We start from the raw sequence: 23,446 nt of genomic DNA, 5'->3' as shown, positions 1-23,446 counted from the left end.
AGTTGTTTCCCCACCTGCAGCTTTGTTCTCTCATTTGAATCGCTGCAGCTTTCACTCCATCTGATAGAGAATCTCAAAAATTGAATGCTGAGGCTCACTTGACCCCACACTCTCCCTGGGCAGCAGTGCTGTGAATTCTTGCTCAGGTCAGTGCTTCCTCAACTCTTATGATTACAAGCAGCTTTGAAAGAGCTCTCAAATAGTGAAATTGCTCTTTTCATTCTATTAAAACACTAAGCTCTGCTGAACAGCACAGAAACTTTTCTGTACTGAAATACATGTCAGGGAGTTGCGACATTTCCTTGTGGCTGTCTAATCTGTGCTAATTGTGGCTTAATTTGGAAGAGAGGCTGATCCATGGATCTGGACTGCATAACTCAGGTGGAAAAGGAACAGCTTACGACAAACAAAAACTTCTGAAAAAATGTTCATTTTAATATTAATACATAAACATACAAGCAGTGATATTTCAGAGAAGGCTTTATCGCTTGAGTCAGTAGTCTCCAGTTTACTGACTAGACACATTAGAAGTCTCATAAAGTAAGGAATAACAGCCAAGAGAAGGTAAGTTCACCAAAATTACATGCTTCCCACCTTTCTTTGAATACAGAGTGGACAAGAGGCTCAACATGAGCCATCAGTGTGCACTAGCAGCCCAGAAAGCCAATCGTAATCTGGGCTGCATCAAGAGAAGTATGGCCAGCAGGTCGAGGGAGGTGATTCTCCCCCTCTACTCCACTCTCGTGAGACCCCACCTGGAGTACTGTGTCCAGTTCTGGAGCCCCTACTACAAGAAAGATACGGACATGCTGGAGCATGTCCAGAGAAGGGCCATGAGGATGATCAGAGGGCTGGAGCACCTCTCCTATGAAGACAGACTGAGAGAGTTGGGGTCGTTCTGTCTGGAGAAGAGAAGGCTCCGAGGAGACCTTATGGCAGCCTTCCAGTACCTAAAGGGGGCCTACAGGAAAGCTGGGGAGGGACTTTTTAGGATGTCGGGCAATGGTAGGACTAGGGGGAATAGATTAAAACTAGAGATGGGTCGATTCAGACTGGACGTTAGGAAGAAGTTCTTCAACCATGAGGGTGGTGAGACACTGGAGCAGGTTGCCCAGAGAGGTGGTGGAAACCCCATCCCTGGCAGTTTTTAAGGCCAGGCTGGATGGGGCTCTGAGCAACCTGATCTAGTGGGAGGTGTCCCTGCCCACGGCAGGGGGGTTGGAACTAGATGATCTTTAAGGTCCCTTCCGACCCTGACAATTCTATGCTTCCATCTCACAAACAAACAATAGCATTAAACAGGGTATACAAGATGCTAAAGATTTGAGATCATATTCTCCGCTGCCTTACAAACTCATATAATAACTTTTGATAATGGTACTCATGTGATAAAACTTACAAAATCTATGCTGAATGCTAAAGGATATAAAACTCTACAAAATCAAAAGGCTAGGAGTTTATTTTGTAAACTTCTTGGGATATTCTACTAAATATATATATTATATATAGGACAAGGTAAAAAGAAAAATTATCCTTCAATAAAATTAACCTAAAAAGGGTCAATCTTGTTACTTCCCTAGTCAACTTATTACTGTGTTTATTACTCACACTGTTTTTCTAACTCTGCATTTTCTCTGGCATGGTTCATTATCTCTTGACATAAGAAAACATACAGAACAGTACAATGTTGTTTTAGCAAGTATAGCAACATTTTATGTATTAGCAATATGAAAGCTGTGAAATGTTTCTCAGTTTTAAAATATAAATCAAACACCCTGTTCTATACTTTACAGGACTATATATTAAAAGGTAGCTGCCAAATAAAGTAAAGGTGACTTTCTGGGCTTCACTGAGTGAGCAACAATCAACAGACGAATAAAAATTCTTGTTAGAAAAGAACCTACCTGAGGCAGGACTTTGGCAAAAATGTGTGGGAGACGCCTCCCTTTTACAGGAAGGGTACGTATATTTGAACAGGGATAACCCTTACAATTGTAAGCCCCAGCATATAATATGTACTACGTACTACTCCTATACTACATATAATATACTCTGCATTGCCTAATCCAATGGCAAAATTTAGCAACACATATGACTCAGGCTGCATGTTAAATTGATGCTGATCTTACTTGCATCCATATTATGCAGTCTCAAATGTTAATAGGAGCAAAGGAGAGGAGCCTTCAGAAGAGGCAGTGCATGACTGGCAAGTGCATGAGCCATCCTTTGCCTTGCTCACCTGAGGAGCTCTGCTTATGTCATGATGACATGGGAAAGAATGACATATTGATAATGTTAGTACCATCTAGTAGGCACGTACCTTTGAGAAAGCGAATGCCTTAAAAAGAAAGGATTCTTTTCCCCTCCAGATCCTAACATTTAGGAAACTAAAAACGTGCTGGTTGTGTCAGGGTTTTTTTTCAGTGAAGCAACATGGTAAGCACTGAAACACCTCCAGAACAAGCATAGCTACAAATATGAAGTTGAACAAAGGTAATATTCCAGTGAATTTGTAGCAGATTTAGTCACTAAAAGTGGATGTTCTTTGAAATGAACAGAGTACAGGCACCAAACTCTCACTGGAAGTCAACATGGCCTGATACTTCCACTTTTCTGAAAGTTATATATCCAGAACTGACAAAGGATACAGAATCTGTGTAATGTACATGCATCTCTTTTTAAGGTTTCATGTAAACTCTAAGATAGGAAAAATAACATATCCACAGGTTTCTAAAAATACCACAAATAATTCTTGCCAGACATTGCTGGATACCCAACTTGTAGTCTCAAACCATCAGTGCTCACTGATTAGAAAGATGTATTTCAGCTTTTAGAAGATAATCTACAGATTAAAGAATCTGTAATAAAATTCTTTCAACTGTACGAATTCTCTTCCAGAAATCCACTTAATTCCATATTTGGCTTTTTTTTTTTTTTTTAGAGCAGCAGACAGACAATTCCCAGTGGCCACATTAGTGAGAATCCCTCAGCTAAAGCATTATGCACAACTCTGAAATATTTACCTCTCACAGCATATTTTCTGTGACCTACACACATCAGAATGAATTATTCCTAGTTGAAACACATTTGCTGCTGCTCAGCCTAGTTCTTTCTTCTTAAAGTCCTGATAGGGTTGAATGTTGCTTCATTCATTATTCATTTTTACGCTTTTTATCAAATTAAAAGGTAAGATTAAACACTGCTTACCAGGCTTTTCCCTAAAATTTCTACCACTGCTTGCAAATAATGACATGTATTTCTCATGTCAACCCTTGCCTCATTAAAGTCAGTACTTAAGTTACCTGAACATAATGTAACACTATTTAGCAGCTACTGTGTATATACATATATTGCTTTTTTTTCATTTTTATGTGCATATGTGTGCATTTATGTATATCCGTAGCAGCAGAGACAGTGATGGATAAACACAGAACATCCCACTTCTCTTCTTGCCATTCCTGACCTATTATCCTTCAGCCTTTTTCACCGAAGTCACGGTAACTTCTTAACCAAGTCTGAGAGTTTATTCCTGTCAAATAATTTTTTTGCACTGTTCCCCTCACCTCTGCTCTATAGTTTTTTCTTGCTACTCTCTCAATACATCCAATGACTCCTTCGGTCTTTTTGCAGTTTTCCCCCTACTCCTCTCTGAAGAAGTCACGCGGTAACAAAAACTCCCTTTTTATTTACTTTCTGAGTGACATATATTAGTTCAGCACACAGAACACAGTAGCAGCTGTGAACTGAAAGCACCTAGAAGAAATGTAAGTTAGCCTGATGGCTCTCAAAAGTTTTGTTGAGCCTTTTAGACAATCTGTAGACTTATACTCGGTTGTTCACTCTTAATTAAATGTTCATGAAATGAGAACTACGGACCACACGAAAAATGAGAACGGTTCCATGATTTTGTAGAATAGTCCTTCATAGTGAGCTCTTGGCTACAAACTCATGTAACAAATGAGTGACGTTAAGCTCTTATCTCTTCCACACAGAACAGGCCAATATAAAACCATCACTTGACACACACAAAATTTAAAAAATTACTCTGTCAGCATATTTCTCATACTCACTGGCCCTGTACTGAATCCTACTTACAAAAAAAAACTAAGAAATGAAACCGCAAAGGAGCAGGGGCACAAGGCAGTAAAGAGTAGCTGGTAGGTCAAAAGAGAAAAAAGAAAACTGCGAATATACAGGAGCTATTTTGGGAGGTCCCAAGTCCTTTGTCCACATTTACTGAGTCTTCATAAAATACAACTCTCCTGTAGCACTTGCAACTTACAGTATGATTCATAATTGAACAAATTCAGATAAATTCTACTGGCTCTGTAGTTCATTTGTAAACTAAAAACAATAGTCAGCAGAGTTGAAGTCATTATAAAATAGCTGCGGAAGGGACTTTGGGAGAATATCAGTCATTTCCCTTTCTACACAGAAGACAACTATACCTACATCATTGTTTCAAGGTCTGCACTGATTGATATTCTGCAAATTTTACAGGAATTCCATAGGAATATTTCATGAGTCTTCCTCAGGAAGTCCTCCTGACACTGCACAGCAATTTTTTTGCTGTCATACAAGAATATACCAGAAAACAGTGGAAAATTTACCAAAAAAGGGTGGGGTTTTTTTCTAGTCTGCGTTCACTATATTTTATTGGACAGCAAGAACATCTCTGCTTTGAGCATTTAATTTGACTAAAGAAAATAAGCAACCACCCTTTCTGTTAATGTCCTGAATCTAGAAAGCCATACTTGGGAAATACTCTTAAAAAAAGTCTCTAAATTTTTTTTTTTGTGTGTGTGAAGATACTTCTTCAAGAGCCAAAAATAGATCGGGGCTTGCTTAATTGCATGGAACTATCTGCTTTACGCATTACACATGCTACAATAGCCAAGAAGCAGATGAACGTGACTGCTGTTTAACAATGTTTTCAGAGTTACTTGGGCATCTCTAAAATCCGTTGTACCAAGGTCCTTAGGATTTTCAATTTCAAGACAGTGAGCAAGTCTAACAGACACATTCTTGGACAGTTGAAAATGACAGTCTATTATTTACAAAGGCCCATGCATATTTAAAGGATTCCAGAGGTATTGAAAAATATATCTTGGAAGAGTTACATGCTATTTGTTTGCACATCTAGTCTTGCAAATCCAATTTCCATGGTAAACTGATGGGGAAAATATTTATTGGGGAGGGCAACCTTGTAAAACATGAATGGAACTTTTCAGCTTGTCCTGTGCAAGACACCTTTCTTCTTTAGGGGAGCTACTGAAGTGGACTAATTGGTTTCAGGCAGCAATTGCCACTAACCGTATCATGCTTTTAGTTTTCTAGAAGATTTAAAAGTTTGCTTAGATACAAGTGTAAGAGGCTATACATAATAACTCTTAAAAGAAGAGGATGAGCTCACTTTTCTGTTTGCACAAAACCAGACATAACTGAAAGGAGGCCTTTCAGTAGAGGTCTTCTCTTACATAAGCAACAACAACAAAAATAAATCTATGGGAAACCAATTAAAACCCTAACAAAGCCAGAAGAAACATGCCTGGTTATTTTGGCATGTTCTGCAAGTGACTGAATTGGCCAAGCTTGTCATGGCACAGCTAATGTTTTGCTATTTTAGACCTTTCACTTTTTTTTTTTTTTTTAATTTCCCTGCAATCAAACTGCCCTTCTCTCAAACATTTCTTTCCCTACGAGATCAAAGAGTGCATATATAGATATACATGTCTTTAAACACACAGTCCTACATTAATAACAATAAGGAAAGTGCCCATAGTATTCCAATCCTTAAAAAAACCACAACAGTTTAGCATTCTTCAGCAAAACTGGATATCTGAGCCAGCAGCCTCTAGAGGTCACAGGTTTTTGAGCACGTCATTCATCTCCCTGTGCATGTTTTCCAACTATTAGTAGGTAATATTATTGTTAGAACTTTTACATTTGTGTAATTAAGGGATATTTTAAATAGCTCGTGTATCATCTTTGCTACAAAAGTGTAATCTCTATTTTTGCCAACACTGCAGGCAAAAAAAAGCCAAAACCCCACCAAAAAACTTTCCCATATTTTATTGTAAGAACCAACCGAATGCTACTAATTCCCAAAAGGCGTTCTAAGTAGTAGATAGTGAAATAAATGTTTCATGAACTATATCTGAATAACGGTATCATTCTAAATAGCTAGGAAAAACTTCACAATCAAAGTATTATTCCCTTAAGTACCTACAACTACTGAAGAGGAGTTTGTAACATTTTAAAGTTACTTCTCTAAAACATAAAGATGCATCTCCTAACACTGTATTTTTATTTGGAGGACTAAAACTTTCCATTACAATATCCTGTTTTCAGATAGAAATATATTTATTCAGACTCCTACTGTTTAAAGAAAGGTTTTTACGAAAATTAGCTTCAAAAATGTTAATGGCAATTTTTGGCTGCACTCAAAACCCAGGCATAGGAAAAAAATATTTATTGCAATAATGTGACAGCCTTATCATTGAAGAAAAACAAAAAAAAGCACACATTGCCAGAAGACTTCATCAGGATACAGATAAAAATCTTCCTAGTTTCCTCTGTGAAACTGCTCTAACGCTGCATACTTGCTAGCTTCGCACAATTTGCAGAAGATCAGGAAGGAAAAACCACCTGGAGGACTGGGAGTGAGGGAGACTGGAGACTGAGACTGGGACAAGGAAGACAGTCTCGCTCTCACTAGCAGCTAGGCACGGGCAGAGGAACAGCAGCAATGAGCGGGAGGAAGAGCAGTTTGTGATTAGCTGGGCAATGAATCTAGGGAGCAAATGAAAAATGTTTAGGGAGTTAAGAGCGGAGGACAGTGAGTGTCCATCCTGAGACCAGATGTAAGTTTGGGGAGCGGGCAACTGGCTGGATAAAATGAGTGGGACTGGGTGGCTGGAGGTGGGAAGCCGTAATATACGTGATTTAGAGACAAGTCAGAGGACAATTTGAACTGCCCAAGAAAAGAGACTAGGATGAATTACAACACAAAGAAGAGACAGCGATGGAAAGTATACACGGGAACGGCAGGATGGGATGGGATCCTAGAGAAGGACGCTAAACTGGACAGTTGTGGTGGGGATGCCAGGCAGGCACTAGCTATGGACCAGGGAGTAACAGATCAACTGAGGAGTTACGATAAGAACTGAGATAGCTCACCAATGTCCCAGAAGCATGCTAACATTTAGGTTCTCTCTGAACAGACCTTTCAAAGTATCCAGTACTAAGATTAGAAACATAGGGAATGAAGAGCTGATTTGCATAAACAGAGAGAAGAGGCCAGGAGAGGGAACAATCAAAAAGCTCACCCATCAAGCTGGAAACCCACATTCATAGTGCTCCTCTACCCTAAAGTTTTGTACCACGAGAACTCCTTAGCTAGCAAGCTTCCTGCTATCCTGCAGTAGGTGGATTCAGAAAAGACTTTCATTCTCTCTCGTTAGTACTGTGGATAAACAATTAAATATTTATTGGCATAAAGACTGGAACCGGATGGTTTAACTGTTAACCTATAAAGTATCAGAAAAGTCTCCCTCAATCCTTCTTGTCCACAAGCATCCTCTTCAATCTAAACCATCTAAATAAGTACTGAGGCAGTAGGAGAACAATCCTGCAAACTTCTGGCTAAGGCACTTACCTGAGAAGCAAGATATCAGGATCCCAGTCTATACTCCATGATTATTTCCTTTTATACAAATTAGAGCAAGTTCAAAAGAAGATGGTGAAATTCCCACCCCCCACAGAACACATTCAAGGAAGTGGAACATACATACTCAACTTCTTGCGAACAAAATACAGTGAAGGGAGCCTTCTAAATACTGAGTCATTAGAGCAAAGATGACAAAAAGTTACTGTTTCTTTTTTTTTTAATAATTCCCTTTAATTTTCATGCAAGTGCACAAAATAAAATGTTTTGTTTTTTTTTTTAAATCAAATAGCAAATATTTGTTTCAATCAAATGTTACAGTGTCTTCAATTAAGTAGCTTTTTTTATACTCATCTTTGGACAAAGCTGAATTGTGTACATTTTCCTGTTTCTTAATTGAAATAAAATTTGCGCAACCCTAATGCTAAATAGTATGAAAAAATGTCTTGGGCCTCTCATAAGTAGCACTTTTACTCTCTGTGTAGCTCAGATACCCTTCTGTAAAATGGGAATAATTTGACCTTATTGAGATTTTGTGAAGATAAATGAACATGTAAATAATCAAGAAAACCATGATTGCAAAGCCATCCACATCATAAGCACCCTAGTAAGCCTTGATTAAATTAATAACTTTGCCAGCAGAACAGGAACCCTATAATAATGAGAATATAAAACATAAGAAAATTAACAAAGACAAGAGCAACAAAATATTGAATACCCTCACAGTGTTTGCTCCCTATCCATCCTCTAGCAAGAACAAAGCAGATTTATCGAAAAAAAAATATTAGGCAGTTTTCCAACTAAGGACGATCATATTCATAAGAGATGTGAACTTAAAATTGCACAACCTTACTTCTAGTATTTCCTAATACCCAAATACTTAACTTTGCAACTTTTAAGGTCATTTTTTCTCTATGATAAAAACATTATGTACAATCTTCAAGATAAAAATCAAAAAACATGGAAGTTCATCTGTCTGGTTTAGGGTAACTTTTATCCCTCAATATTAAGAAATCAGCTTAGCATTTTGACACCTATCCCATTTACTTCTTTCAGCTGAAACCGGGCAAAGTCAGTGGTTTTGAGGCAAAACCAGATGTAGAGTTCACGTGACTCCTAACAAAAAGCACTTTTCACACGGCCTTTTAGGAACTGAACAGAAACAAGAGAGTCTGGCACAACTCAATGTTCTACAAGAGATGCACAAAGGGCCTAGTTCTGAGAGGTGTTGAAGGTCTCTCGGTACTGAGCACTGCAGCATCAGGCCCAACTTGCTAATGACTTTTCATAGAGTAGCAGGGATTAACCACAATGTAACTCTTGCAGTCATTTGCAGCCTGAATGAAACAGGAAAAACTCTTTTTGACTTTGCAAGGAAAGGGTTTGTGCCTTTTCCTTTTTGCTGAGAACAGCCCCTTTTCTCTTCCCTGGACAAAAAAAATGTTTTTTCTCACTAGGTTTTACTTGGAAATGCTAAGGATGTGTCACCCCCTCTAGAGAATGACAGGCCAACAACTAGACCTTCTTTAACAGAGGACTAAGTTGTTGTTATACAGCCAATAAAAAACTATTGAGGTGGAATCAACCACAAAACCATGGGTCCTCTGTCTGTCCAGCTCCCTTCCCAGGCACTAGAAACCTCAAATTCCTGACCATGGTGACAGACTGGAGTAGCAGCCAAAAGAGCACACAGACACAGCTGCTGCCCCCTATACCTGTTTCCTATTTCCTCTCCTAAGAAAGAATACAGAGCAATGGAGTAGAGTATCCTCTCCCCTCTATTATGTTTCCCAGACTATAAATATAGCCTCATCCACGGCCACAACTCTCGTTCATAGGACAGCTTTAACATACCCAAAATGATCAACAGCTCTATTATTACTGCAGCTACTGCTACTAACTGTTTAAAGTTTGGACACTAAAAATTCCATGTGCTGTACCTTGAAGTTACAATTATTATTTTTCCTTAGAAAACTCTTAATCAAGCTATACAATTAGCATGAGAGAAACACCATGAACAGTAGTTATCTGGACAGTCTCTGAATGCTGTGGACACCAGTATGAAATGAAAAGTGAAGTTTCAGACTGTTGCCTGTCCTTCAGAACATAGCATCAGAGAGTTTGAAGAATAAAAAGTGAATTTTTATCAATTCAGCTGCTTACCTTAGAAATCTGCATTTGCAGATGGAATGTGAGACTTCTCAAGATTATAGCTTGCAAAGTCTTTTTAAGTAAGGTAAGAAATCCTTTAATCTCCTAATTTTTCCCAGAGTTGTCAACACTGATACCTGTAGTCAGTAGCAAGCCTGCTAACTTGAATGAAGTCTTAAAACATTAACAAGGATAGATATTTGTAAGCAGGAAAACAAGCATAGAGGGTCCAAACTCACAGACTTTGTCTACTGCTCCTCCAAGCAGGATCAGATCATTTTCATTGTATGGCTACAGACAAGTTAGTTATCGATTACGGGCCCACAAAAATATGTTAAGTTTTGAGGTCCTTGCATGTACAATGAGATTCTTCTGAGTGTACCAAAATGAAAACAGCACCTAGGACCTTACTTATCTCTAAAGTCTTTGCTTTTTTTTTTTTTTTTAACAATCTATGCAAGACAATAAATGGGCCTTCACCCTCTGGTGTGACCCAGCCACCAAAGCTGGTAGAAGATGCTGGATTTTCAGAGGAAGTAACTCTATATGTACTAGTGTAGCAAAGAAACAGTATCCTCTGTACAGACCTGAGGAAGGGTAACTGCTAGTCTGCATGTCAGAAAAGCTTCATAGCACGGCAGAGTACCCTCTCCATCATCACTGCGCTTGGGTGAGTTGCTGTTTGACTTCAGCAATAGCTTTAGGAGTAGCCAAGGCCACAGAAGCAATAAAAGCTAGAAATATTTCAGCAGAGAGGCCGAAATTTTTATTTGCAATGCTCAAACGAGCTGAGCATTTAGATTTGCTTACAGTCACAAATAAGTAAGGGCTGAGCCTTCTAGCCCAGATGACAGAAAAGACCTAGTAGTACTAGTTAAATGAGGGAAGGGAAAAAAAAAGGAAGAGAAAAAACAAGGAAAAAAAAAGACAGACAAAAAAAAAAAAAAAAGAGTCTTTTTTAAAAGCCAGAAATAAAGACATCTTTTTGGGCCCAGTCTACTCATTTACGCGCACGCACACACACACAAAACCAAATCCAACTTGTGCCCCTGCTACTAACCTCTGCTGGCATTTACATAATGCCAGTCTACAGTCTGCTGCGTGATACGTAGCAACCTCTATATCCCTCACCGTTATTAACCTTTAGACTGAGAGCACTTGGCTGGAAAGAAACACATAGCACTGCTAAAACATGCATTTTTGTAAATATTGAGTCTTCCCCAACCATTTTGAGTTTTTTGGTTTGGGTTTTTTCGGGGGTTGGGGTTTTTTTAATTAAAAAAATAATCTGAAGATATTGTGAATACTTTAGAAGACTGTGGCAGTGTGATATCATTATCAAAGAAAGGTTGTAACATCAGCCTGACAGTTTACAAACGCAGTATTCAGTACTACATGTAAATGAGATCACATACAGTTAGCAAATAGGATCACTATTCACAATAATCACCGCTAATTTACAGATTATCTCAAGAGTAGATAGCAACAGACAAAAACAAGACACCGAAAAAAACCCACAAAACTCAAACTTTTTTCCCCCCAGCTGACTTTTTACATGATAAATTTGCTTTATTTGGCCATGACTTAGAGGAATTTCAACTGCAGACTTGACATTGGAGAGAGTAACGTGTAAAGGTTTTGAATGGCGTGGTTGTTCAGAAGAAACCTAGACCCTGCCCCTTCCCTTCACAGGCATCAGCTTAATTGTAAGGAACCTGGTCATTATGCAAATGAATTCAGTCCTGTGATTGGTTATTGCAGAAATGAAGATTCTCACACACTATCCACACGAGTTCTGAAAATAGCAACGAGCATCTGCTCTGTGCAGTCTACCCCATCAACTTTCTTTTCACTGCTTGTTTCAAAAAGACTCTTTCAATAAGTTTATGATTCCTGACACCAGAATTTATAACGGAGTAAAGTAACATCATGTGAACAAGACCTCTGGCTAAGTGAAATAACATTTCCTGTAACACTTATCTACAGTCTATAAAATGACTTGCTGGACAAATTAACTAATCTAGTAATATATTCACTTCACATTAACTACTCTGTGATCTGCACCGCATATCTATACACAAGACCTCTACTGTACATTTATGTCTGATATATTTAAGACATTACTTAATAATAATCTTTTGTTTATTCCAATTAGTTATTTTAATGCAAAAATCAGTCCTGATATTTAATAAAGCTCATTCTTCCACTACCAAACACTAGTTTGTCGTGTCTATTTTGAAGCCATGCAACGTCATACCTACTTAAATTTTAACTAGGCAAATACCTTCCTCAGCAGGAAGAGAGTACATTCAGTTTCCAAGGGTGAAACATCATGCAACTTCAGTTTTGCTTGGACAGAGAAAATAGATAAATTTAATATCTTAAACTATTTTGGCTGGTGTACTGTTAGTATTACAAAAAGTTTGTCCATAACACAACAAAGAAAAAAGTTTCAAATAAAAAACCAAACTAATTTGTTTACCTTCTCTTTTGATTTTTGTGATTTTAAAATTTTTGGAGTGTGTATTTTCAAGTTTGTATGCACAAGACTGTAAAACAAGTTAGAGAAGAGGCTAAATCTAGTTATCCCTTCTAGTTTCATAATTCGTTCCTAACTCAGCCAAAATCAGACAGGCAAATATGTCCAAAATGTGAAGGATTTAAAAGCCACTGTAACTTGAATCCAAGTTTAGCTATAGAATCTTGTTTAGCTTAATTTTTAGGGAATTCTGAGAAAGAGACACGCTTCAAAAACATCTGTATGTATGTCAAAATAACACCGACATAAGAATTTAGGCAATCCAAAAATGAGCACTAACAAAAAAACCCACAAATCCCTAGAAACATGAGCATATAAAACTTAGTCTGTGCCCTGCATATAATTCAACTGAAGATTGCCTGCTTTTCTGGATAACTGGAGTCACCATCAATTGCTGAGTTTTGAATATTGTTGAATAAGCAAATAAACACAGTGGGTAAATAAGGCTAGTACTGGAGAAAATACTTTGTTCCTTTACTCTCACTATATGAAATCTTAGTTCTAGTTATCCCAAAGAACAGTGAGATGTTTTTATTATAATTATGAAGTCATAGCAATAAGAGATGCCACCTAAGGAACTCTTGTTTATTCTGAAACGTTAGCTGGGAACTGGGTAGAGTGGGTATATTTTGATTTAACGTGTTAGGTTTTCAGATTATTGAAAATTTTAACAGAAATTAACCAAAGAGTATATGCATTTTCGTGCCTTGTTCAGACGTAATTTGGTTTTGGGGATTTTTTATTTTTAAATAAAACAATATTGTTTACTGAAGCAATGACTATCACCCACGAAGGCTAAGTTAACTTATGTAGCAAGACAAAGAAGTTGAGAAGCAAAGACAATAGCATATGCTAGCATTCAAGAAAACAATGTCAATGTAAAGTTCTTGTTTCAAGGGGAGTCTTAATTTATGGTCCTTTCGAAGCATAGCTATTGCTGTCCTGAACGTAAAACAGAGCTTTGAACACACGGCCTCAGAAAAAGGCTCACTCTTAATAATAAAATTAATGAGATTAGAAAGGGCCCTCAAGAAATTTTAGTAACCTAGAATTTTGGAACACACATTGAACTGTGAGATGGCTTAGTATTAAAAGTAACATTCCATTTCTATGACTGTCTTAACACACTGCACCCTGCAAGGAACAAATATGCAACTACACATGCACTAATTAAATATTTATAGTATGAAAAAAAATGGGACATCACAAAAGCAGACCATATTTTGCAAAGATATAATTCTCTTCCATTATTCTAACTAGAAATCAGAATCAAGGAGACACAAGAGAGTTAAACTCTCCTGTTACTATAGCTGAATAACTAACACTTAAATAGTCCTTTAAAAACTAACGAGATACAGAAGCCAACGCATTAGTTAGCTCAAACAAGGATGAAGATGCAACTCCCAAACTCTTAAAAGAAAAAACATTCTGGAAAAAAACAAGAAATATTTAAAATCATTCCTTTTCTTTCACCTCTGCCTCCTCATTAGTATGGATTTGAGGCTCTTTCCTCCAGCAGCAGGAGCCAAGCTCCCAAGCAAGTGGCACACTTTGTTCTATGTTCTTTCAGGATATGGAATTCCTTGCCTCGTATCCTCTTAGGAAGAAAAAAAAAAAGTTAAAACTCTCATCCTGAATCTTTTTGGCTGTATGAGAAAATTTCCATCTGAACTCACATCACTAAGTGCTATAGGGTTATTACAAGGTGTAAATCACGTGTATATGATCAAAATATTGGAAGATAATGAATAGTCTGATCAAACATAAAGTTTATGTGCACTTACTCCCAGAATTCCATCACTGGAGAAGTGGCATTTTGTAAAGACACTTGACTGCAGTTGCTCATATTAAGTTTTTGAAATTCCACACAGTTTTCTATAAAAGAACAAAAAAGAGTTTGCTATATTGACATGTAAGTACATTTCTTCTTGTGCATCTTCTGGTTTATGCATCCTGTAAAGCTACTATTCTATAATACATTTTCTCTACGTGGTTAAAGGATTTCCAGGTACACTACAATGCCGCAGCTGCTACATCTACAACACTATATTGTGATCACTAGATCACAGGCCTGTCCCAGAAAATTATCCACGCAGTATGCTACATTCTCCTGTAACACTTTCCAAAGGCACCGTTGCAACGGCAAGGGCCAATAAAACATCTGAGGCAGAAGAAAGATGCTTTGAAAAACTGAGGCAACTGATTGGGAATTACAACATACTGCTACTCCAACCGCTGGTTCAATGGCCAATAGTAACAATGGCTTACGAAACACAGCCAGCAACAAGTTTCCACTTTGCCTTAATATGGCAAGTGAAAAGTCACTCTGGCTTATTACTATTATCTCTAATACAGAGACAGGAGATCAAAGCAGCTCAGCATTGTTACGCTGACAGTATTTGAACAGCAATCAACATTGGCTAAGCTCCCTTGCAGGGCTGCCAAAATTGATACCGAAGCCTTCCATGTGTGTTGGGCCCAAGACTAGTTCCCATAACCTAAATTGCAAGATTTCTGATAGTTTTAGATGTGCTCAAAGAGCACATCAAGATAATGACCAATTAATAAAAACCATGAAAGACAGTACAATCGATACATGATTTGAAATCAGACAGTAACATAAGGAATAAATGCTACTTCAGGAACATGTAAGTAAGAGCATTGGTATGTATTCATCCCCATAGATGTCTGTGGTCTTCAAATGCAGTAAGTTGAACATTACAGATAAAAATATTAATGAAAGGACAGATGAAGAGCCCTATACTGCATATCCTTATGAATACACACCTCATCTTTCATGCAAGAGGCTACTTTGCATGCAGTAAGAATTATTCATGTGACTAAATTTTCAGAAGTAGCTTGATGAACATTATCCCTCAACATCTGGCATTAAAAAGAGCGACTCCAAAGTTCCACACTTAATAATTTCCTCTCCATTTAAACTCCTCCTGATTTCATCAGAGTGAAAGAGCAAGATTGTAACCTGTCATCAGGTCATCAGCTCTTCAGTACAATTCACTTACTGTATTCAGGGAGAATAGATATGATTGCAAATGAGAGTCTTGGGATTTAGCTAGAATATCTTACAGAATTAACAAAATCCAAAGTCATCTTCTGCTATCTAACGTTGCATTCTGCAGGAAGAAATGCTCATGCAATGACCTAAACCAAAAAGGTATGAATAAGTCTTCATTCCAGGATTCCTTTATCATGGCGTAGTGTGATGTGGTTGGTCCACTTCCCCAGACTTTTCTAACAGAATAGTTTTGTTCCTGACGTTTTAATATATTAATCAATTACTTGGAGGCATTTATATAGCAATAATCTCTATTAAGGTCATACCTGTATTCCATTCATGCCCACAGGTAGCCCAAGGAAGCTCTGTAGTAAAGCAGTTAAACAAATAGAAGATAGCCCATGCTAAAATGATGATGTAATATACATTTAGATGTGCCTCTATAACTTGGGTAGCATATCCAATACCTAGACAAAAAAAAAGTGAGACAATAGAAAACTTACTTTTCAGGTAATTTAAAAACAAATGCTTACTACTTTAAGCATATCTTAACTTGAATTTTGATATCATTTATTTTATTTTACTTCAAATTTAATGCATTCTTTTCCAGTAGAACACAGAACTGTTTGTTACCTTCAAATAGAGGGCAAACTTTCCTCCAGCATGTAATGCCTCCTTCACTAGTAAACTGTCCCAACGCCGTCTCCAAGAAAAATACTGGTATTCCACAGCAAATAAAAAAAACCACATATGGGATGAGGAAAGCACCTACAATCAAACATTGAGGGGGTATTGGTTATAATCAATACAGTTCCTGGACAGCATAGTGAGAAATTAGTTTTCTTAATAAAGGAAGGATCACCTATTAGCCATTTCTCAAGCATCATGCTGAAAGTGCAGAAAAAGTTCACTCCTGGCCTCAAATATCAAAAGTTAACCTGTAAGCCAATGTCATGGACTAAAAAGGACCAGATCAAAGTTCCTCAGTATAGACTAAACTCTGCTCATGTGTCTCTCAAGCACAGAAAAGACCACAGTCTCGCTCAGCCAGCCACGCAGTTCTGCTCTGATCATCAAGTCAGTCTACGCTATCTTGTCTTCTGTGCTTTTCTCAGGAAAGCAGGGATGAAGAAGTTTTATGGAAACTAAATCCAAGAAGTCCTTTACATTATTTGGATAAGCCTGATGACAAAGATCATGAAAAAGAAGTGATGAGATACGTTTTAGAACTACTTACAAGAACAGCAAAGCAGGGCTTGGCCTTACCAGCTAGAAATATTAACGTGAAATTATAGCAAAATACAAAGCATCAACATTTTTGTTAGATGCTAACAGTAAACTACAACATAGATAATGAATAGTAGAATTCAATGCTGAAGCACTGCATATGACAACAAAAAAAATAATCTGTTATCAATTAGCACATAGCAGAAGTACTGTATTATGTAATGAGATTGATCGTGTTATTGGGTATGGCACCTAAAGAACATGGCTGTGAAGCATGCTGAAGCAAAGAAATCAGAGAAGATGTATATATATTAGGCATAGTGTCACTTGCTAATAATGTAGATTTTAAGTATTCCATTCAGAACTGAACCTAAATAATAAGGAATAAGATACAGCCTTTTGACTACGTAGAGAATCTGTTAACATAAGGCATAAAGAATTTTCTTCCTCATTCCCCAAGTATTTAGACTTTCTAATGAGTCAAAGGATGAGGTGGAAAGCATGCAACTATATTAGTTTAGACTGAAACAAGGAAAGAAGGAAATAAATACTGAGAAGAAAGCACAAAATAACTGATTCTGCCATTTTTACTTACACCAAGAAAGTTTTACCGGTTTAACTAGGCAGACCAGCACAGTGAAGTACTGCACATAATAATTTATCTGAAGTTGTAGGAAAATTACAAAGCGTTAACTGTCTCATTAAGTTATGACACTAAAGGCTAGTAGAGCACACTAAATGTGTTGCATCGAGGCCTCAACCTACTTGCTCCCAAACTAATAATCCCACAACACTAATTTACTTCATTTAAAGCTCTCATTTAATGATGTAAGCATCCCACCATTCACTCCATTTCAAATCAACACAAGGTACGCTAAACACAGAAAAGTTTTGGTGGCTGCAGTTTTTCCTAGGAAGGTGCGTTTTACAGTGCTGTGCATCATTGCGTACATTGATTGGTTCTTTAGAGCACTAGCAATAGCAGCATTTCCTTCCTTCAGTGGAAGTCCTGAAGATCAATTTGGTCATTTATGAACAGCACCTTAACAGCTACCTCTCTAATACTAAATCTCTGTCAAAATATTAACTATGAACAAAATCTTTCTGAATATGATTCAGGAATATTTCTACAACTACAAGGCAAATAGGTATCCCATTCATGACCTTAAAAAAACCCAAAAAACAACACACCAAAACCCAACCACAACACCCCCACAACCTGCAACAATTGTTATGCTTTAGCCACTTTGATTCAAAAGTTGAGACAAATACAGCTGCTTTGATTTGCAGGTTCTTCCCTCAGACCCAGAACATCAGAGAGATCTCTTCATTGGCAGTATCTTCCATCAACCAGACAACTTGCCTATAGTTGAATCTCAGCTGCATCTCAAGCAATACACGCAGATTTCACAAAGAATGAATTGTTACACTTAAAAACATGGTTTCTCGATGTGATTTATCCTTATAGGCCAGGTGAACTGCTAGCCAAGCTTGGCCGACTCATACACACAATCATAGCGAGTTTAACATAGCGACTTGTTGAAATCAAAAGTATTGGCTTTGACTCTATTTTTCCAACGCTGTTCTACAACAGGTATGCCTCCTGGAAATCAAAGGCCATCATGTTTTCCAGCTTGCAAACACACCATATTCCAAGAAATATCTAATTCTAAGCATGCAAAGAAATTAATTTTCCTAAAACCCCCACTAATATAATAAGAGCAAATTAAAATTATAGAAGCTTATGCCTAGACTACCTGTTAGGACCTGTTACGTTACTGAGTGAGTAACAGAGAGAGGTCAGACCTCAGAAGCTCCATACGACTGCTTCTAGATTCGATCTGTATCTAGTAAGTTATGTCATAACTCGCTCATATGATCTTCCCAATGACTTCACTTACCACACACTAAGTAGTTTTCGGTATTAACATCTGATGCATCAAACAAGTCCAACTCTGGTCTAATTCCAGCAGGGCATTCCAGAGAGTTACAAAAACACAGGTCATAGACCAAGTCCTCATTGAGCAACACTGAAGTCAATGGCAAATTTCCCATGGTGCCAGGACATGCCCCGTTAAACCACACATGTTAATTCTATTCTTAAAGAATACAATAGTGATTAAGTATGATATTTAAGTAATTACTTTTCCACCAAATCACTCAAAAGCATGGTTAGAATTTTTTCTACCTAATGTTATACCCTTAAAAATGTTAGCACCACATTTTGAAAAGCTAGCGTATACATACAAATGGGTATATAAATGCCACTCTGTGCACAAGGAGATATACATTATATACTAAAAAAAAACCAAAACCAAACTCTATTTTTTCCTCTGCCAAAATTTCTCTGGGAAAACTCTGACAACCAACAAGAAACTGTTCTCCATATCATATCCAGCATATTAATACTTGTATACTAACAGCAGTACTTGGTAGCACCATTCTTGAAAACAAGTGAATTCTTGTTACCTTAGTTTTGCCAAAGTACAGATACATAAAGAAAGGAGCCACAAACCATAAACACATCTTCCAGGGTAGTATTAGCCTTACAGAAACAGCAGATAAAATGGGCCAAAACCACTCCTGAGTTCAGACAACCGTGCTTAGTTCTGGAGGGACAAGGGAAAGAAATTTGGCACGGTGTTGTTAGCAAATAAACCCGTTAAAGAACAGATCTTTGCAGATCAGCCACCGAACATATTACTTTTCTCCCAGCCTATATGCTGACACTAACACTGATTCAGACCTTAAGTGGGGAGAATGTTGAATCCAGTCCACAGAATTCTAAACTAAATTTTTAATTTACTTTTCTCTCCTCATTGCTTCGCAAGTCACAGCTGACATGTTTATTCTTAACTGTCACAAATCTTACATAGTTTATACTTAACTATAACCAATACATGCCACGTGTTATACTTTTGTAGAACTTAAGTCTATTCTTTTCCTTCTCAAATAACATTCTAAATTTTATAGGGTTTGCTCTCTTCTTTCAGTAACAGGCAGCTTTTACATCTTCCCCTGCCCTACTGTAGTGGTTTGGGAAGCAATGTGGAAAAAAAAGTATGGCTGAGTTAAAGAAATTTTCATATGACAAAGAAAAAAAGTAATCTTCATAGCATTATCCAAAACAATATTCATCCTCTCCAAAGTATACTGTTGTGAAAAACTGCTACGTTATTTTCTGTGTCAGACAAGCTTACTTAAGTATGCTTGGGTCTATTCACATGCAGAAGAAAACACGCAATGTACAACTGTAACAGGACACTGGCTTCTTCCACACTAAAAATCTTACAGAACAAAATATGTCCATTTACTAACGCAAAAGAAACTCGTGAAAGTAAGCTACACAATATTTAGGCATGAGAAGCTGAGAAACACAGCAGTTTTTTCTTATTTGTCAGATGCTTGATACTTCCCTATCCGCACATACACTGAAATCCTTACTAGGGCAAGAAATCACTGTAAAGCATGCTTAACTGTTTATTTCCCACGTTTATGGTGAGTTGTAAATCAACACATGATGCCTTCTTACCTCCTCCATTCTTGTAGCAAAGATATGGGAACCTCCATACATTTCCCAACCCAATAATCTCCCCTGCCACAGAAAGCACAAATTCAACCTTATTGTTCCAGTGACCTCTTTCATGAACTTTCTTATCGTTTCTGTGGACGAGGTTGGTACTTGAGGCTTCTGGGTCCAAAGCATCTTCTGGCTTGCCATTAATTATAGGAATAGTCTTTTCAGCTGTCATGACTGTTCAGCCTAGGGGAGACAAAAGAAAAACATACAGGCGTTTTAAGTCACTTGTTAGTAATAACCTTAACCGATTAAAGTCATCCCTCAGTCGTCATTGGCTTCTTATTACCTACAGAAGTTAGCTGGTGAAAGTGACGGAGGCAACTCCGTAAGGCTGGAAAAGTTATAAAGAAGGAAAAATGGAAAAGGAAGGTGGCGGGGGGAGAGAAGCTTAGGTACAAGGGAAGGAGAAGAGGATTTCCAAGTTGAGACAGACAACTTAGTAGTACAACATTGTTTCAAAGCGCAGACAGCAAAGCCTTTCAAAAATCCCTCCCCGAGCAAGGATCCCAGCTTGACTAACCTACCAGAGGACAGAGATCTCCCGCACCTTTCAGGCACACAGTTGAGAACAGAAGAAAGGGATGCGGCAAAGGGGCCCTGAATGGTTCTGGCCTGCCTGGAGGAGCGAGGGAGCTCCCAGATTACTCACCCAGGGCTCTGCCTCTGCGGCTAGGAGGGGGACAGGGTCTCTAGCTCAGGGCTCGGCTCCGAGCGCACCTCGCGGGCTGCCGCTCTGCGCTCTGTTGCACGGGAGGCGCGGGGCAGGGCGGCCGCCGGCGCCCAGCGGCAGAGGCGGGCGGGGGGAGGCGGGGATAAGGCGGACAGCCTTAGGATAACCAGGAGCCGGGAAGCTGCGTCCTGTTCTGCGGCTGCTGCCCGGCCGGCCGGCGGGGATAGGATGCTCCCCGCGCCCTGGAGCCGGAATTTGCAAATGCTCAGCCTTCCCCAGTGCGATGGTATAACACCCGCCTCCCCCCTCCGCCCACCTCAGGCTGTCCCGCCAGCTCCCCCCTCCTCCTCTTCCTCCTCCTCCTCCACCCAGCATCACCACCCGAGCATCCCCAGCCCCTCGCTCCCCCCTCCCCGCCCCGGCGCAAAGCAGCCAGGGCCAAGCACCGGGCGGTCCCCAGCCCTGCTCTTTGCGCCCCCTCGGTTCCCTCGCTATGCGAGGGGGAGGCGACCTGCATGCGGCCGGCGGAGGGCCCGCAGCAGCGGCTCGCTGCGCACCTGCCGGCCGCCGTGCTGCAGTGCCCGCCGCGGCGGAGACAGCCCGGCCCCGCCGCCGCCCCGGCCGCCGGCTCCCCCGCGCCTGCTGCTGCCGGGGGTGGGCTCCTCGCGGGGGGGGGGGGGGGGGCTGGCAAGTTACAAAAAGGAGCCCGCCGTAAAACAGATGACATTAAGGGGCCGGGGGGGGTGTGGGGGGAAGGGGAGGGGAGGGACGGTGAAGGGAGAACGGATTAAAAAAAAATATGTGGGGGGAACATTTGGAAAGTGTGGAGACAACGTGGGCGCTTTGGAGTTACAATGGGAAAATGCACAAGCGGCCCACGTGGGCATTTCTGACCGGGATTTTGCTTCAAATTCAAGATAAAGAAGTGTAAAATAGAAGCAAGAAAAAAAATAATACAAACTGTTTTGTTTCAGGTTGCATGAAAAAGAGACTTTTTTCCCTATTTAATTTTCCACCCCCTGGTTTTTTTGGTAGGTCATTTATTTCCACCCCACTCCATGTTTCTCAACCCAAACTAATTACTTCTTCCATTTTTCATCTCCGCAGCTTCACCTTGGCAAATGGCAATACCCAACCCAGGTTTTAGCTTCGCTCTTCCCTCAGATCCAAACTCTCCCATTGCAGCTATGATCACCAATGTTTTTTGCTCTGAAAATACAGGAGATGCGCTTTGGAACACGGTCTCTTAAATCCTGGATTACATTTGAGTGTGTTGGAGAATGCTGTCCCGGATACACGAGGGACATGCTCTTCCATGTGCATTCTCTCCCTCTTGCCCTCCAGCTCCATAGACTTTTCACACTCCCAGGAAAACTCATCCAGTACTTACTGAAGACAGTGGAAAGATGCCTATGGATAGATTTTATATTAACTTTACCTGACTTTGGAAGCTTATACATGTAGCCTCAGTGTGTTTACACATTGAAGCTCCTACTGTGGTTAAAATTTTTAGAATTTTGCTTTTAAATTATGCATGCCACAAGAGAGGGTGTTGGGGCCTCACCCTACATTCTCTGTCAACTATATATCACATAAACATTTGCACCTAACAGGTGCAGGATGAGGCCCTTTCTTTTCTTATTGATACCAACATACATAGCACTAGTCAAACCTACACTGTGAAATGAAAAACTGCTAGTGGTAAAACTATGACAGAGCTGCTGAATTTTGATCCCCCCCCCCCCCCCAAAAAAAAAAAAAAAAGAGAGCATTCTCCACAGATATCACCAGAGCCGGGTTTGGTTTTGGGTGGTCTTTTTGTGTTTTACTTTTGTTTTGTTTCTAATGCAGCTGGTATTCATTAACTGAGGATGGAATAGATCCATTTTTTTCAACCTGGCTTTGTACAAACCAAAATCAACTTGGAGGGGTTTTTTGTTGTTTCATTCTGCCCCCCCCCCCCCCTTCATCTAGTTTTCAGCAGGGAGCAAAACAGGCATTGTTTTTCTGTATTCCAGCCAGGCTGAGCAGGCTCAACAGGATACACTTAAACATCAAAGCTGAAACTGAATTCTCATTTCATTCCTGAAAGTAATTCTAAAAATGTAGGGAAGCTAAGGGACAGTAAACATTTGACTGATGATTCAATACATGGGAAAGACCAGTTTTCTTCAAATAGCCTAATGATACCAAATTGAAGGAGCCTGCTCCAAAGAACAGTCTATAGGATGACTGGCAGACGCAGAAGGTGTTTGGTCATTGCTGGTTCGGTATTTGAAATGATTAATTCCTAGTGATAAGTGTTTTATCCACTGCTCTATTCTTGTACTGATTCCCATTCAGTCTTCTACCAGTTGAAGGGTTTATGGAAGTAATTGCTAGCTGCTCATCTTTGTCAATACTTTACTGAAATACAGCACAGTGTTTGCAACATAAAACTTCCAAAATTTTAAAACAAGTTGATAACCCTGTGTTTTCTGAAATCTGGTGGAACCTCTATTGCAATGAAAAAATTCTCTGGTTTGCAGGTTACACTAGGTTAGTGTGTGAACTGAGGTGTATCTCATGCTCCTCATCACGAATTCATGCCTGCTTCT

General features: G+C 39.2%; 1 protein-coding gene across 2 annotated transcripts in view; it reads right to left on the bottom strand.

Moving 5' to 3' along the window:
- SLC6A11 (solute carrier family 6 member 11) overlaps positions 1 to 20,923 on the bottom strand; it is a 107,822-nt gene extending 86,899 nt beyond the window's left edge. Inside the window, exons 1-5 of one of the 2 annotated variants that reach the window (XM_054216547.1) lie at positions 20,829 to 20,923; positions 20,132 to 20,362; positions 16,006 to 16,140; positions 15,699 to 15,839; positions 14,141 to 14,231 (exon numbers count right to left, since the gene is read on the bottom strand). In XM_054216547.1, the coding sequence (XP_054072522.1) occupies positions 14,141 to 14,231; positions 15,699 to 15,839; positions 16,006 to 16,140; positions 20,132 to 20,351 (587 nt within the window). In that variant the 5' untranslated portion in view covers positions 20,352 to 20,362; positions 20,829 to 20,923. Of the gene's footprint in view, positions 1 to 14,140; positions 14,232 to 15,698; positions 15,840 to 16,005; positions 16,141 to 20,131; positions 20,363 to 20,703 lie in introns of both variants that reach the window. The other variant, XM_054216548.1, reaches the window with a different exon arrangement.
- Between the last annotated feature and the right edge of the window lie 2,523 nt (positions 20,924 to 23,446).

Source organism: Rissa tridactyla, chromosome 10, assembly GCF_028500815.1.
Source record: "Rissa tridactyla isolate bRisTri1 chromosome 10, bRisTri1.patW.cur.20221130, whole genome shotgun sequence".
Taxonomy (NCBI): Eukaryota; Metazoa; Chordata; class Aves; order Charadriiformes; family Laridae; genus Rissa; species Rissa tridactyla.
The sequence above is the reverse complement of the archived record's forward strand: the minus strand, read 5'-3'. Positions and strand labels throughout refer to the sequence as shown.